General features: G+C 40.3%; 1 protein-coding gene across 1 annotated transcript in view; it reads right to left on the minus strand.

Annotated features, from left to right (window-relative positions):
* KIAA1549 overlaps positions 1-17,418 on the minus strand; it is a 143,063-nt gene that overhangs the window by 8,462 nt on the left and 117,183 nt on the right. The window contains exons 12-17 of the mRNA XM_082279621.1: positions 13,950-14,074; positions 9,235-9,440; positions 7,250-7,473; positions 5,970-6,114; positions 4,136-4,369; positions 3,135-3,187 (exon numbers count right to left, since the gene is read on the minus strand). Coding sequence (XP_082135747.1) covers positions 3,135-3,187; positions 4,136-4,369; positions 5,970-6,114; positions 7,250-7,473; positions 9,235-9,440; positions 13,950-14,074 — 987 coding nt within the window. The remainder of the gene's footprint in view (positions 1-3,134; positions 3,188-4,135; positions 4,370-5,969; positions 6,115-7,249; positions 7,474-9,234; positions 9,441-13,949; positions 14,075-17,418) is intronic.

Consider the following 17,418-nt stretch of genomic DNA (forward strand, 5'->3'; position numbering starts at 1 on the left):
AAAAAAAAACCTTTCTTCAATAAAAAAAAATAAAACTGAAAAGTAGTGATGTAGCTGCTTACCTCAGCAACAAAGTTGACTCTACTCAAAGAGTTTCTGGGCACACAGTTTTGGTATAAACCAAAACATACAAACTGCATTACACGCGTACTTCATGAACAATTATTACTTCATGAAGCATTCTGGTAATTTTTCAGGAAGCTTTCAAACTGCTCTTTAAGATTCATGAAACAACTCAAAGCTGTCATTAGCACATACGAAGAAAGGCAATGTACACTGAAATAAATGTTTCCTATCAATCAGGCCGGTGCTGGTAGTCACTGTTATGTATTTGCTAAAGAGTTAACAACAGAAACTGTAACCCATCTAACTCTACTAACTGTGTCAGTGTAAGTGAAGCAAAGTGAGACAAGCATCCAAACTCAGGCACATGGAACTACACGAAGTGTTAGGGATGAGTGCTTTTAACACAACTCCTAGGCTATGGACTGCAATGTATCCTATTCCTCAAGATCTCAATTTTACACCTTTTGTTTTACCACAAAATCCCGTGACTGCATCTAATTCAGACTAATCTTGATTTGTGCTTTCTCTGGAAAACTACCCACCTTCATACAACAGCCAGATAGCAAAGAAAGTTGACATAATAAATTGCCTAATAAAGCACAAACAAGTAATTGTAAATAAAAGTGCCAGCTATTTGGCATACAGTGTTACTAAATGGAGGAGTTTTAAGGGCTTTAAGCTGCAACAATCCCATTGTGGAAGTGCTAGAATTTCCCCAGTTCCCTCACGTACAATCCCCACCTGTCCACTCAGCAGATCCAGAGGAAACCATTTCCAACCACACAAGCTAGTTAAAATAAATGCTTCAATGGGTAGGCAATGTTTAACAATATCACTTCTGTTATGCTAATCAGTGTAATCAGTAAAGGATGTGATCATCTGGCCCTTTATGCCTGGAGTGTTGAGCTGGAATTTTGAAGCTGACGAATTACTACAGTTTTTTGACGTTGTCTAAAGAAAATATTTTCTCAACATTACTGCAAATGTACTCTTTTTGTGCCAATTTTTCAGAGGACAGGAAGTAAATTCTTTACTGCTGATGTGTTTGCACTTGAAAGGTTCACATCTAATAAGCCTTCAGCTTCTCATCTTCTTTAAAAGAGACAGATATAGCTTCTCCTTAAACTCAAAGATCAACGTAAGAGTATAAAACCAGGATACAGCTCTGCATCTGTATCACACAGGCTTTCTAGTACTCCTTCCTATTTCCAGACTGAAACTCAGCTTTCGATTTTTGCACATCCAAAAAAAACCCCCAAAATTATCTCCAGCCATTTAAGTCGGGACATACTGCTCCAAAAACCAGTTTTACACCACAAATCCACTACTGCTAAGTGTCTGTTGCATGATGCAATACCCATTTTCTGGCAAAAGCTGTTCATTGTGCCTTTGTGTCTGCCTAGCTGTTACGTGACCTAGGTCTTTTGCATTTGATTTTTTTCCTCAGGTTGGTTCCACCCCATTAAAGATGCTGATTGTGTTATTACAGAGAAGAGAACAGTATGCTCACCCAAATATTATTCCACACATTGGGTACTTAAGCCAATGGACCATGACATTGATACATGCCACCTAATCACACTGACCTCAGGTTCTTTTTCCTTCCTCTAACTGGTGCACTGTTTCTATCAATTTGTTTATGACCATCTTCAGATTTTGAGAATAACTCCCACTGCACAACCATGACAACTCTATCCTTGTTTTCTATCAACCAAGCTTTAGGAAACTTTCTGTTTTAATGAAAACTTAGAGGAATTCTTTCTGTTAAGATCAATGACTTTGCAGATTGTTAACTTAATCTGTCGGCACTGGCAAAGCCAGCATTTGAACTGTTAATCACGTTGCCATTAATTTGCAATTTACATAAATTCAGACTGCCTATGCCAAAGAATGATAAGCTTTTGAACAAAAAATATGTTGTGTAGACGCTATCTTGCTCAGGTGTATTAACATGGACTGCAGCACTTCCATTTGCTCTGAATATGTAACAGGCCAACAAAGACAAAATCTCCTCAATAACCAACAACTGGTTATGCTTTACACTGGCAGTTTCAAAGCTCATAATCTTCAAGGTAACCTAACTTACAAAAAGTACACCGGATGTCATACTGTGTGCCATTTCACGTACACGGCACTCACACTGAAACTGTCACCTCCAGCCAAGAACTAAGCAGGGTGCTTAGAAACTCCCCTTTTTCTACTTGGTCTTTTCAAAATCAGGTTGCAGAACAATAAATAAAGGAAAGCTCTTCACAGCCATTTTACCATCAACTTTCCAGGACAGTGAAGACTTGAGGTGAAGTCTGATGAATGACACAAACAGCAGTGGGATTTCATCTCATATGGTGAACTCTAAGAAGGTAATGAGAGAGCAGCACAAGGCCACCATTTTACCAGCCTGGCTGCAGCAGCTGGGAGAGGGTGAGACAAGTCGGACCACAGTGAGTACCATGACTCAAGAGTTCAGCTTCACATGTGGTTAAAGCACACAAACCAAATGTGAAATTAACAGTCACCTGGACAACCATTTTCTCCCCTTCACACAATTCTCCCACAACAAGGGCAGAACAAGATGGAAACTTTGTTCTTCCCCTGATTTTATAATAATAGGGCTGCAAGGCAGACTTTCTCTGCGAGGGTCACTGTGCTCTGTCATTTGTTCTGAACTCAGTTAAAAATAGAATGAATCTGTTAGTCATATGAAAGCTGTTATGAGTGAGTGGTGCCCTGAGGATACAGAAACAAGATGAAAGCAAGAGTATGGGGAATATTACATGCATCTGAGTAACTGTTTCAGGCTCCCCAAAAGCTCAGACTCAGTGGTTTACTGAATATTTGGAAGGATATCTCTATAGCTGAGGGGCTAGAAGCACATTTCTTTTAAACAGAAGCTTGGATTCCACACACTATGCATATGTCATTTATGCTACATAAACACAGACTGGATCTGGACTCCTGTTACTGCTCATTTATACAGTACTTTGCATAATAATATACCAGGGCCAGTAAGAAATCTGGAGTAATTGCAAGGAAAATAATAAATGATAATTTTATCAGTAAAAAGCTACCTTGGTAGGAGACCTGGTGCTGTTGGTGGAGTCATTCCAAATTCCATGTATCTCTGTCAGAAGAATGAAAAAAATCACCAAATTAAAATTGAAATGCATACCCTGGAAAGTCCATGGCCAGCCTTTTAAGTGATGAATGGCAGAGATCACTAAGCCTGCATTTAGGTCTTGACGGCAGCCATAAGACCTTAAGTTTTACAAAGGAGCACAAGAAGACCTGGGAATCACTGTGGGCTGAAGTGTCTTCTGTGTGATCAGAGTCTTAACTTAAAAACCTTTCAGAAATACTTTTTCTCGCTTGCAGAAGATCAAGAGCTGCTCCAATGTCTACTTAGCTAAAAACCAAGCTTTGCATTTGGAAATCTTTTGACCTCAAGCAGCATCAGACTGCAGCAGAGAGACCACAGGGCTCAGACTCAATAGAATTTGTGATGACCTAAAAGATTATCCATGTGACTCAGTGCTCCATCAAAAGCAAAAAATCATACACAGGAATACTGCTTCCCTATCCCTCACTTCCTGAAAGCTTTTGGATATCCTGCTGAAAAATATGACCTATGCCAAATACATTCTTTTTATCGTTGTCAAAATAGAAACTACCACACATACTAAAAAATAATAAAGTTTTACTCTTGGACACAGCAAGATTGACCTGTGAAAGATCCCAGCTGAGAAGAACTGAAGTTATCCTAAAGGAGAACCCTTATCTTCTCTTGTGGTTGAGATGGGAAAAGGGAAAAGAAACCAAACTGCTTAGAAAGCAAGTTCACCATCTTGTCATGGTCATTCCTGAATTCTCCTCGTTCCAGGAAAGTTCCACATTTGTGGTGAGTCCTGGCAGCAAAGGCACAGCAACAGTGGCCATGGGTGAACCAGCGCCATCTCCCTGCCCAGCGACGCCTCTTAAGCCGCATCACCAAGGTGCTGCTTAGTGCCCGAGCTGGCCCACGAGGTGCTCCCTGCTGGGTGCACGGGCTGCCCCCCGCCCAGCAGCTGCTCACCGGCTGTGCCGCGGAGACCCCGGGCGGAGCGACGGCCGTGGAATTGGCTGCCTGGCTGCTGGGAGCCACCAGCGCGAAGGCGTCGTCCAGCAGCGAGTGCATGGTCTGCCGAGCCTCCTCGATGGACGGCTGCGGGGGCACGTACTGCGACACCGGGTGCGAGGGCAAGCCGGGGAACTTGCCCAGATCTGCTGAGGATGATGTCTGGGGGTCGGGAGGCAAGTCTGGATCGGACTGGAGGAAAAAGAAAGAAGGTGAAGGACAGCCAAGGAGAAGATCTAACCAGCTTACAAGCCCCTGTGGGCCCTCAGTCTGAGCAACGCTGCCAGAACCACAGCACCTGTCCTTACCCTCCCCACTTCTGCATGCACATACACAACACCAGCAGTTCAAATACTTCATTCAGTGTGATCTGAAGGACTCTGATCTCAGGTAAGGCAGCAGAGCTTTGTGCAGGAGTTACTCAGCTATAACAGAAACATTGTGGTTTGCAAGCACGTAGTGAAGTCATGCAGAGCGCATTTCTCCACCCAGAAAAAGACAATCAGCTCTGTCTACATCTTTAACTTCTTTGCAGCTTTTGCAGCTCTAAGAAATTATTTCTGTCTTTAGCTTATAACTGGCCACATCAGCACTAACACTAAACAATTATCACCTCCTAGAAAAACACACAAAGGAAGCTGTTAAGGAACTAAGGGGTTACCTGCATGGAACTTGAACTTGGGTGCATCACCTGAATGGGATTCATGTAAGTGCTTCATTGCAGCAATACCTTAGGCATGCATCATAATTACTACCTGGGATCTTACCACATGGGCTTATTGTTCATCAGTGAGAGGAAATTAAACGAGCTTTACAGCAGCAGACTTATTATCAGAGCTCATTCTTACCACTGCATGCAGACTGCAAAATCAGTCGTCAAGAGGCACAAGCCTCTTCTTTATTAGGAACTTAGCATTCTGAGCAGTCTCACTGCAGATGCCAAAGGGGCTGAGCCTGCTGTGTGCCATGTCTTAATTAAACAGCTTCAGATGATAATTCATTCTACTGCAGCATGACATTAAAATCATCACACTTATGTTTGAAGGCAAAGGGAAACTGCAGAAATTGACATCAGAGTCACCTGACTGCATATGCGGCTAACAGTGAAACTCTTTAAAATTATTAAACCATCTTTAAAGATGAGAACTGTCCGGGGGCTTCCAATATTAGCATTTGGCTTAATGAAATCTGCTTAGAAGTGGTTAAAGATGCCTAAATATTGTTTGTGACATGAATATGATTGAACAGAAGTATTCTTCAGCATCTTTCTTTTTTCAGATGTGAAACAAAATTAATTTTCAAGACACCGCACTAGAATCATATCAAGTTACTGTAGTACAAAGACGTGTTTCTCTTTCATTAATAATTAATTCCCACATTTGAAAGATGAGAAAATTTCTCGCAAAAAGAACTGAGCCTTCCACTCAGTAAGAGCAAAGGATAAAATTTTCTGTAACACATGAATATATAACATCCAGCAAATTGGACTAGAGTGAAACTATGTTCACAATATTGTGGAACATGCGAAGCAGACTTTCATGTGCATAACACAGTGGCATTAATGAAAACAGGGCTTTGGTTCTTGGCTTCTGTAATATCAAGGAATACTTGGCAGAATTTTACTGCTTAATAATGACAGAGTGTCAATGAAATCCTCATTTCACTTTGATTTACATGCTAACCACATGACTAAAACTAACCATATAGGTCATAAACAGAAGGCAAAAAACCTCCCAATGTCACAACCGTCATCATTAGCAGAACATTCCTGCTATTCAAGAGACATACATACAATATATGCAGAATTATTGACTCCTGGAGGCCTTTTGTATGTCCCGTCACTGTCAGTTGTGATTAACCTGTCCTTTTCGGCATCAATTGGGCTCCCATTTATCTGATGGCGACGGCGCTGCTTGGGAGAACGTTTGGCACGAGAACTTAGCAGGAAGAAAACAAAAAGCAGAGAGAAAGAGAGACAAAGATAATCACACTTATTTTTGAAATTTCTCTTCTCATCCCACTCAAGGTTGAACTCCTCTGCCCATTTCCTCCAAGTCATCTTTGCCTCAGTCCCGTTTCTCTTCCCTTCCCCAGTTTTCCATGCTAACCCCATTAGGTAGCTCAAATCTCTTTCCTCAAGCTTCTCCTAATAACACTCATTGGCAACTCTCCAAAACATTCCATTCTTCCCTTAATTCTCTCCGGAGTCACCTCCCTCCTACATTTATCTGTCTAAGTTGCCTGTGTCCCAGCCCCCCAGCCCAGTGTGTGACACATCTGCAGCCACGGAACAGACCACACCGCCACCAAGCCTTTGTGCTTGGTACAGAGGGTTTAACCCCACCAGGCAAACCTGCTGAGGAACCCACGCCACTGGAGAAAAGCTACTTTCTATCAGTGCAGAAGCCCTCACAGGGTACCAGTGCTCCAGGAACAAAGTGCCAATATTCATAAGCCCAAAACAGAACACAGGGAAAACCTTCTCTGCAAATACATGGCCAGGAAGGCAGATCTGTGAGGCTGACAGATGTGCCTCATAACCTTTAATGTATTCCCTCTGGGTAATCTCATTGATTTGTGAATTTGCCTTTAACATTCAGAATCTTTATGCTTTTTAGGTTGTTCAAGGTTCTCCTTATTTTGCATATTTCCCCCACCCCCACTTTATAAAAATATTATTACTTGCTGGTTATATTACTTTCATATATATTACTTGCAGGTTTCTTTTTTAGTGCTGATATTGCAATTTTGATCCCTCTACACCACACAAGAATTATTCAAACAAATGGCAGAGCAAACACTAAAATGTTTTAAGACTGTTTTCATACATTTGGGCTTATTTATCAAGAATTCACTGCTGAGAACTTGTAAAAAATAATGTGAAAACAAAACATAGTGGCATGTACTGAAATAAATAAAAGTGTTTAGAACAACCCAATCTTTTTCACCTAGATAACTCAAATCCAACCAATAATCAAAACGATTTTAAGCTCTGACAGTTAAGAAGTACAGTTTTGATGTACTTTGGGTGCTGACTCTGAAAGGAAATTGTTCCATCTTTGAAATCCCTACCTCTTCCTGGGCTCTATAAAGACAGTAGGCACACTGCCTCCAGGGTCCAAGATCTTGTCAATCTGCATCTGTGCCTTGCGATATATTCTGTGCTGCTCTTTGGAGTCAACCACCACCACGTCATCCACCACTGGAAATTCATAGTGCCCTTTACGCTTGGCGCGGAGGCGAATCTTATTGCGGTGATGCTCGATCTCGGATTTATGCCTCAGGGCTGTTTGTATCTTAAAGAAAGAAGGAGAATAAAAAAAAAAGGAATATTTTTTCAGCTGTGCATTTTGCAAACTGGACTGTGCTGCTCTTCTGTAAACCTCTCCTCCCCACCTCTCTGCCTGCTCCTGCCTCCCTCCTCCCTCAAATCTCTGAAGGACTAAAATAAGTCACACAATTTATGAACACACTTTCCTTCCTGGATATTTTGCAGTCTCCCCATTGTCTCCCCAGGTAGATATACTATTATACACAACACGATTGCCAGCACAGCAGGTGTAATTAGAGGGAAGTGGCAGTTTGTTAACAAAAGGCTGGAGGTACACAAAAAACTCCTGCTGTCTGCCAGAAGTAACACGGCTCCGAAAAAATAAGACTAACCAGTCTGTAGTCAGCTATGCTAAGCAAACAGATATATATTTGATCAACAGTGTTAAAATCTGTCACCCTTTCCCTTTAATGACCTTCATCACATAAGAAGCAAGAACTTAAAGAGCCAACTGAGCTCATAACTCAGTGCCTCTGCTGTGCATGAGAGGCTGCCATAAGCTATGCAGGAACACAGCAGCAACACAAGGGGCCCAGATCCCCAGATGAACATGACACTCTCAGCTCCCCATCTTCTTGGAGGCTGAGTTTTCATGCCTCTCTCCTACCTTTTTTCAAATTTCATGAAGTGCATCTCATTATCTGGGTGAAGCTATTCTAACATCATAATATCTTGTAAGTCCTGGCCCAACACCCACTGAAGTCATTCTTCCCACTGGCAAACACTTGACCACCAGATTAGGTAGCAACAACTGCTCTGCCTGTGCTGGACTAGTTCTGGAACACATTTGCATCACCAAATTAGGAACCAAATAAAAATTGAATTTTGTGTAATCTCTCACGAAAATTTAAAAAAAAAAAAAAAAAAAACAAAAAACCCACACATTTATAGGACACAAATCAGACTTGCTCTTTGTGTCTATAATTAGAATCATATGTCTTCTGCCCATATAGCCAGATTTCTGTTTTGTGGCTCCTCTTGCCTCTCTATCCTAGATATATGTATTTGCCTCTCTTCAGTAAGGTACTGAGAAACACAGATTCTTAACAAAGTTCAGTTACAGGCTTCAGTAATCTTCCACTCTGAATTACGAAAAGATGTCATCTTACACCCAGTACAAAACCAGGATGCAGGTATGTGGTACTGTCAGGCGGTGTATGATGTGGTTTTACAGAGCATCACCTCTCCTCATGCCCCAGGCATGCTCGTATTCTGCTTACAGTAATGTGACCCTCAGAGAAAGCAGGAAATTTTGTATGTTTACTGTCAGGTAAACACATTAGAAGTTGAAAGCAATGAATTGGGCTGCAAATTCATACCCCAGAATGTTTTGAGATAATTTCTTTGAATAACCAACATTCTGAGTTCTGAAAAATAAAGGAATAGTGTAGAATAAAAAGCAAGGTGGGCCACGTGTTCTAATTCTCATACATTAATCGGCACAACTCTCGTTAAGTAACGTCCTGCTGACTAGCAAAAGGATGCTAACACAAGGTAACCTGACCATCAAATTTGCTCCTCTCTCAGAGTTCAAACTTTGGTTTAGGCATCTCTTAAAAAACAGGTCAGATAATTTCTCTGGATGGAAACAGAATTATTCCTGTCAAGACTGAACTCCTCAGGAACTTACAAGGGACTCATAATAACAAGAAACTGGATACTTTTCACTTCCCTTTTGTCTAGGCATACAGCCCTCCAAAAACATTCAAAGCACTTTTAGAAATACCTCTTTATTAATTTTGTTGGTCTCTGCTATTCGATCAGAGAGCACCGAGTTCTGAATCGGAGGTGCTGCCATGGGTTGCATGGCAATCAGCTGGATCTTGCTTGGGACCCGTCTGCTGGCATCTGAGGAACGGGACATCCTATCCACATGTTCAAAGATAGAGGCTGACGAGTGCTGTTCGTTTCCACTGCTGGTCTGAGGAGGTCCTAAACCATCAGAACCAATACAGAGTGAAGTAGTGCTGCCAGGGTTATCACAGTCAAATATTAAGCTCTACAGATGCCGTGCTACAAAACTATACCCTGTTTTCCATCTGTGTCTAATTTGCCCTACAGGCCTTCCAGCTGACTCACATTTAGTGTACAACAAGTTTACCCCGTGGTTTGCAAATTATAAACATTTTCCCATTATATTTCCAGAAGGTGAGCTGTCATTCTTTATTTCTGTAAATCAAGATCTTGGCATTTGCAAACCCCCAAAATGTCAATCTACTTTACTCCATAAAATGCTGTTTTAAGTACATTCTGCTAATGATTCCTCTTATCAGTACTTAAGGAGATGCAAGTTGCTCAAATGGGGGTTCAAAGAGCAATGAAAGAAGTCTCAATGCAAAACATATTTCTTAAGTGATAGGAGGGATATAGGAACAAACAAAAAACCCCTAGAAATCCACACAAAACACAAAGAATTTTACAGACATTTTACTGATTAAAGCTTCTAAAGCTTTTATTCTCTGTGACAGGATAAACAGTTCACATAATAATAAGCAAGCTGCATAAATATTGTCATGTTGTAATTTGTTGGAGAGGTTAAACCAACTCAAATAAAATCAGCAAAAGATATTATGAAAACCAGTATGCACGGCAGTGCACCCCTGGTCCTGCCAACAGTTAATTACTTCAATAGAAATGGGTCATCTCCCTCAAAAGACTTGAAATCTATAGGATCACCCCCAGTGATTTGCAGCTAAGCACAGATTTAATATTTTTTTTCCAAGTTAGACCTAAATCAGAAACTGTTATGCAGATGAGGCTTGCAAAAGCTATTGAAAACTTGCAAAATAACCTTTTGTTTTATCCATGTGATAAAGCCACAAATTCTCAAACTGCTTTTCACCATGAAATACAAGCAATGAGATATCAAGACTTGTGACTCTCCTTATGAAGGAACACAACTGTGTGGAGGGACGTAGTCCAACATCCTTGCACAGACTTCTAATAAGGGGATGTGGTTCTCAAGATTCAAATCAGGAGGAAAATCTAATTTCATTCTGATACAGAATCAATTATTGATCAACATGATCCAGCTACAATAGACAAGAAGGGAAATAAAACAGTCACTGCTGTGATCCTGTTGCAACATGTGCTGGTAATGCAGGATAGGGTTCAGAAGAGGAGTGAATCCTATCTTCTGTAGAACATCACAGTAGATGACTTTCTCCTTTGCTTCCCTCTTCTAGTACAATAAGGGAGCAGGACAAGAAAGGAATGGTATGCTTTATCATATCCACAGCACACTACTTTTGGGCTGGAAAGCAACCTGGCCACAAGTTAAGTAAAATCCCTATTCATATTTCTCAAACTTGATCAAAGCCTTGTCAAACACATATTTATAAAAGGCATGCATCATTTATAAATGTGATTTTTCTGTGTAAGTGTTCTTGAAAAGAAGGCACAGTTCCATTCAAGACCTCTGTGTCCCAAATGTTTTTCAAGACACAGAGCCTAAATGAAATATATCCATCTCTCTTCTGTAGCTATTTATATCATCTTGAACATTTGTCATCTTCACAGCCTCATCTTCATGCATTTCTCAGAAGTGTGCAAGCATTGCCTCACAAAGAGGGGCACAAGATATGTTAAGTAGTTAGTGTGAATCCCTCAGAGCAATTGTGTAGTCAACAGAAATCTGAACTTCTGCATCCATCTTTCCTGTACATTAGTCATTTTTCCCCAACCTTTTCACTCTATCAGCCGTTCCCAAGCTCACTGACCTCCAACATAAAATTTTAAGGTAATTTTCATATTACTTGGTTAACGAGGTCCAATATATTCAATCACACTGAGCATTCACTCTGAATCTTTATAATTTCATCCATAACTTTCTCTTGTACACACATAAACAAGTGCTTGGCAGGGGCCTCTGAGCTGAAAGGGTTCTTAAACTCATTTTTTACATCAGAAGTCCCACTGACAAATTTTGGTAAGGATCTACAGTAATATCACGTTACTCCCTTTTGCAGAAAGATACACACAAAAAACCCTCACAGGCTGCAGCTGACCTTTAAATTCTCTCTGTGTGCATACACTGAATGTGTCTATAAATACAAACCAAGATGGAAGAACAGAAAAGTAGATAAAGTCAGGAACTGCACAGCACTGCATACATACAACAAAAGGAGAAACAGTTTCTAACTCAATACATGAACGAGGTCCTACAGAAGTTTCAACAGAGAGAATAAGCACAATTTCTCATTTCTAAGTTCTTATGTTACACTATTAGTCACGTTTAGAAAATCTTCCCTATAAAACTATCAGATGGCACCATGTGCATGAAATTTTGATTTCAGACTAATTCAGCTGAGGTTAAAAAATAATGGAGAGGTATTAATACCCCAGTACTGGTCAGATCATGTTTAAACAACTAGATCATATAGGTCACATGCCAGGATCAATGTTCATCACTGCTCCCTGAGCTGAAACTATTAATTGAACTGAGATGTCAGGCAGCTGTGATTTCATATGAAAACCAATACAGCTGGAGACAGAGAAAGGCTACTGCTTCCTGCACCCTCGAGAGACACAGCAACCAAGGTTCATAAGGCCTCATCCAAAATCAGATAAAGTCAATGGGATTCTTCAGCTCATCCACTGGTATCTTAATCATGCCAGAGTATGCAATAAGAGAGAAATTCCACACAGTTACTTTGTATTCCAGTAGGTGATATCCCTAGGATGCAGCTGATGACTCATTGCACACAACCATGGAAAGCAGCATAGTACAGAAGGATGGACAGAAGGTTGGCTATTATAAGATGGTCAGTGCTATTAGAGGACACAATCCTTATTTTATCACTAGATGTGTTATACATTATCAAAGACAGCATCAGCTTTCTCCTGCCCTATGTTTGCCATGACTCAATCCTGGCAGAGAAAACAGTAGTTCACAACAAAATATTTGTGTTTCTTTGCAGGTAGCTCTTGTTTTATTTGGGCTTCCAGTAAAGACGTTAATTCTAACATTATCTCCAACTTGTTTATACAAAGCTGGTTTCAGGACCAACAGCTGCCTTAGTTTTGCTTCTTTCACAGCGATGTTTTCCTCAATAATTTGAAAGAATTGGGAGGAAAAAATTAGAAAAATGTGCTGGATTACTATAATTTGTGTTACTGAGACTTCTTCTATACTTCAATAGATCAAAAGCAATTTTATTTTCTAAGACTCAGAAGACAAACTCTTCCACCCTTAAGACATAATTGCAGCTACTCCAACACCTCTATTCATATTTGTACTCAACTACCAGCTCTGGTTACTTACCCACTCTGTTTGCTCCTGACAACATAAAGGGAAAAGAAGAGACAACACAGTAATTATGACAAGCAATTTAGCTAGAATGGCAACTGGAAAAAAAACACAGCAGTAAGATGACTGCATTTACTTTTGAATGAAATGCATGAACTTGGATCAAACTGCCAAATCTCAGCTGCACGAAAAGGGAACTGAATCTCCCATTTAGTAGAGAGCTCTCTGCAGACAGTGCCTCCAATTCTGAATGCTAAAAATAGTCCCTATGATTTGCAAACTAGAGGCACCAAATGCTAAAAAATAGTGTATTTTACCCAGTAAGGGCATGATAGGTAGAAAGGACAAATTTTACACAGTCTCCTTGTTGCCTTTACCAGGTAATTCAGATGCAGCAACACCTAACATTTCTATACCAAAGTGAAATGTTAAACCTTACATAAAGTTTTAAGCCAGATAGAAAATGAAGAGACAAATATGGAGTTCCCAGGTAAGAAGAAATGGGAGAACACTAAAACAGAGCAACAGAATTGAAGTCAGATAGGTTGGAGGAACTCAAACCCTCCTGAGATGTTATATCAACTTTACTAATATATAAACAGATATATGTTAGGGCACCTCCAAGAAAAGTAGTGGCACTTTAACTGAAAGCAAGATGGTTCTTTATAAAAAATACCAGTGTTATTAACATATTAGCACTGAATTTTCATCGTTCTAAAGTACAATTGTGCAGGCACTTTGACGATGTAATTACAACTCACTTGTAGAACTTTTACCTCTCTGGTGTCTTTTTTTTCCTATCACAATTTTGAAGTTAGTGTTACAGACACACCCCCGTGGTCTGAAGTCCTGCTGTGACCTCTACTGCCCATGTAATTGTCTGCAATTCTGGTTCCATGAGAGACACAATTAGGCCTAACTGGAAAGAGTTTTGCTGGGGGTCTGTGTGGGACAAAAGGAAGCAAGATTTGTTCCTGCTAAGCCATTTGTTTCAAAAGCTTGCTGGAATGAAAGGAATGTGTAGCTCTTCAGTTTCAACCGAAGAAACTAAACCAAATAGAAAGGGATTTTCTGTGGCAAAAAGCAGAAAAATCAACAGCTGATTGAAGATGAGTTTAGGAAAGTTGCAGCAGAGTAACTCTTCAACCTGAGTAAAGCACTAGAGCACACAAGGAGAAAAAAAAGTAACAAACCCTTCTTCACTGCTCTGCGTGGTTTGCCCTCGTTTGCAGCAGTTGATGGTCTTGCACCTTCTTCTCCAGTTTCTCTCCCACTGGATTGTTCACTTGCTGTGGATTCAGCATCTGATGGCGAAATTCTGCCACAAACAAAAAAAACCAAACAAACCAACATGTAACACAAGTTTGCAAAGGGGCACAATTCTGACATGCAAAGAATCCTGTGCTAAAATATCTTGTGAAGTCTGTTAAAATCTTCCTCTGTCTATAAGTAAATTTATAATACATTATCACAGCTAGATATTCACGCCACAGTGTTACTGTTGCTGTGTGTGAAAAATGACTACAACAGGATTCACATGTGACAATGTTATTAAGTAATCTTTCCTTTAAAATACACTACAAGAAAAAGCTCTTCATTTGTAACTAGTAATTTACCTCTCAGAAAGAGAATAATTATATTGGAAATATGAAACCCATATAGGTAACCAGTCTAACATTCAGCCTTACTAACTTGCTGTTCTCTTGCTAACAATACAAATCCATGTGAATATTTTCCTGACTAGCAAAATGTAAGGCCATTCAAAAATGCTTCTTTTATGTATTTATTCCACGCAGTCACAAGATTCTTAAGAACATTTATTATCTAAAAATTACAATCTCACTGCTCGTGGCTTTTGTAGGCAATACAGAAAAATAAAAGAGTATCATGATTTTCCCCAACAAAATACTTCAGCTGCAAAATTATTCTGACAGTATAAAAATAGAAAAGATACAGGGCCCACACCACTGCCTGACACCAAAGGCTGTCTTTTCACATGGGATCAGCCTTTGTGATAGTGTCTCTAGTGACCATTTTGTCCTGTGAACACTCATATTCTATTTCAGCAGGGAGTTAATCATGGAAAGTGTGCACATGTCTGTGCATTACCTCCTAAGTGCAGGATTTGCTTGGGCTAGATTGGTATCTGAACTAGTTACTGAGGCTCTTGGCTAAACATCAACCTGCCTAGAGCCCACAGACTAAGGTAACTATATGTAGCCTGACAAGTCCATTGAAGCTAAATCTACTCCTTGCAGCAGGCAATGCTCTGAATTCAACTTCCCTTTTTCTCCTCACTAAATAATGCCCTGATCTGTAGGACTGTAATACTAATGTCACATCCCAATTAAAAAAAATAATAGCAGGGAAAAGAGGACAAATGGTCCTCAATAAGCTTAGAGATCTGCATCACTGCATTTTTTTCTATGGGGGAAAGGGTGTGCAGAGCTATCATCTCCATCACCTGTGTCTTGGTTCAGCAGGGTATGAGGCTGGAGTTCTGTTTCCAGATCTCCTACTGACTTCCTGTTTCATCTCACTGTGCTCAGCATTCCCCTTCATACTCTTTTCTCAGTCTATCCAAATTATCACCAAGTTATAGGAACATAAATAGTGTTGAGTCAACATCAGTCATTTCTTGTAAGTGCTGAGGAATATGCAGTTGTATACTCTCAAGCCAAAACAACAGGTCCAACTCTCAGCTGGAGCTGCGGGATGCTGAGCTTTCTGAACTCGGCTGTTCTTGTTTGTTGTTTCTTACAGACACAGAACACGTACTCACATCACCACTAGACTTCCTGGCATGTAACATACAACCCTGAACTGAACTGTGATGAACTGCATCCTGTATTTCCTCACGAAACATCAAGCAGCTAAATCCAACATAACACAATATGATACCATTTTACATTTCAACTTCTGCCTCGGGGAATAAATGTCTCAAATCTCAAGCTGACATGGGAACAACAGCATGGCAGAGAGATGATGGCAACATCTCCATAGTTAAGCCTAAAGGAAGATTTTTTTCTTAAGGGAATATGAGGCAGAAGAAGGAGATTCTCTTGAAAACATTTCAAGTGTCTGAACTACAGGTCAGTCACTCTCCCCTCCGTGCCTAGGAAGATCACGGAGAAGATCATCCTGGAAACTATGCTAAGGCACATGAAAACTAAGAACGGGTGACATGAAGCCAACATGGCTTCACTAAGGGCAAATCACACCTGAATTACTTGGCCTTCTACAATGGGATCACAGTGTATCATTAGAATGTTGGCTTCTGAAATTTCTCTTGCTTGGTTTTCTGAATTATTCTAGACAAAACACAGCAGCAACCTAAAATTTAAACTTTTTTCTTATGCTTATCTGCATATAAATATAGATGCCTTCCCTTCCCCCACGTAGCATCTCTGTCCTAGGCCACTTCTGAACTTTTTAAAAGGAACCCATAAACACTTGTCTTCCCAATTTAAACTGCTTTGTTTTAATTTATGTAAGCTACACCAAAACGAGTTAGCTCATTTTTCTTCCATTATTTTCCAGTTTTGCCCACCTTCCACTGTAGCACTGGCAGTGTTCTACTTAAAAGGCCTATAGGGAGTTAGGAAGACAGGCTTAGCATCTGGAAGGGGGAAACTGAGCTTTATGAAGCACACATGGGGTAGATGAAGCAAGGATCTTAAGACAACTGGGGCTTTAGAGGAAGCGAAGAGGGCTGAACAGAGGAGCAAGCTGCATTGCAGAGACCTGCAGCTCAGTCAGAATCACCACTGGTTTCTTTCTCAGCTCATCCAACTCTGCCCTTGATTGTTTGCTTTTTTTTTCTCCCCCTGTGCACTATTTAATGGGTACAAGCACAGGGAATGCAGAGCTGGAGACAAAGAAGTGTGAGAGTGAGGGAGGAAGAAGAATTAGCAGAAACTGTAGTTCAGAGGGGGTCTTCTCCTCAGAGCTCTGGTTTTTTTCCCCACCTGTTACCTTCCTACTTATCCGCTTTTTTTTTGTGCACAGATCCTTCTTTACTGCATAACTTTGTTACATCATGTATCCTACAAACACAATCCTTTCCAGCAAGGGACAGTCACATCATATGATTACTGGAAAAGGTTAGGAAAATTCTGCTGATGGTTGACAGACACTTCTCCATTTACAGAGCTGCCAATTATCATTCCTTTTTCAGAATAAGGCTTGTTTGCTATGAGAGTCACCAGATAATGGTAAATAACAGCATTCGTGCATATTTCCTGAATTTTGGAGATATGGCTTATTTTTGGAAATCCCGACTCTTCATACATGTATTGATCACTATTAATGTAATTGAAACACATTACTCTTTGTCAATGGTTTCCATTTGCTTTTAACCACCCACTGGTTTAGTAGCTAGAGATCACAAAGAAATTGCACTGGAAAACATACATTTGGTGTTTCCAGTAAAAAGCAATGACTTGACTCCAGTCAACTCAGCACTGTCTTAAATACCCCTCTTAACTGGGTATGCTCCCTTTAAGAGAAAAATGAACACTGAATTCTCACAACCTTGTACTAATGAGTAGCGAGGTGTAAAACTGGTGGCTCGCTAGAAAATGCGAGTTCCGGAGCTCTGGAACAGTTGTTTCCACTGAAATTGCCTTAAAAATACAGCAATCACTAGCCCTTAATAAACTG

This window comes from Coloeus monedula (assembly GCF_965178545.1).
Source record: "Coloeus monedula genome assembly, chromosome: 4".
In the NCBI taxonomy this organism is placed as follows: Eukaryota; Metazoa; Chordata; class Aves; order Passeriformes; family Corvidae; genus Coloeus; species Coloeus monedula.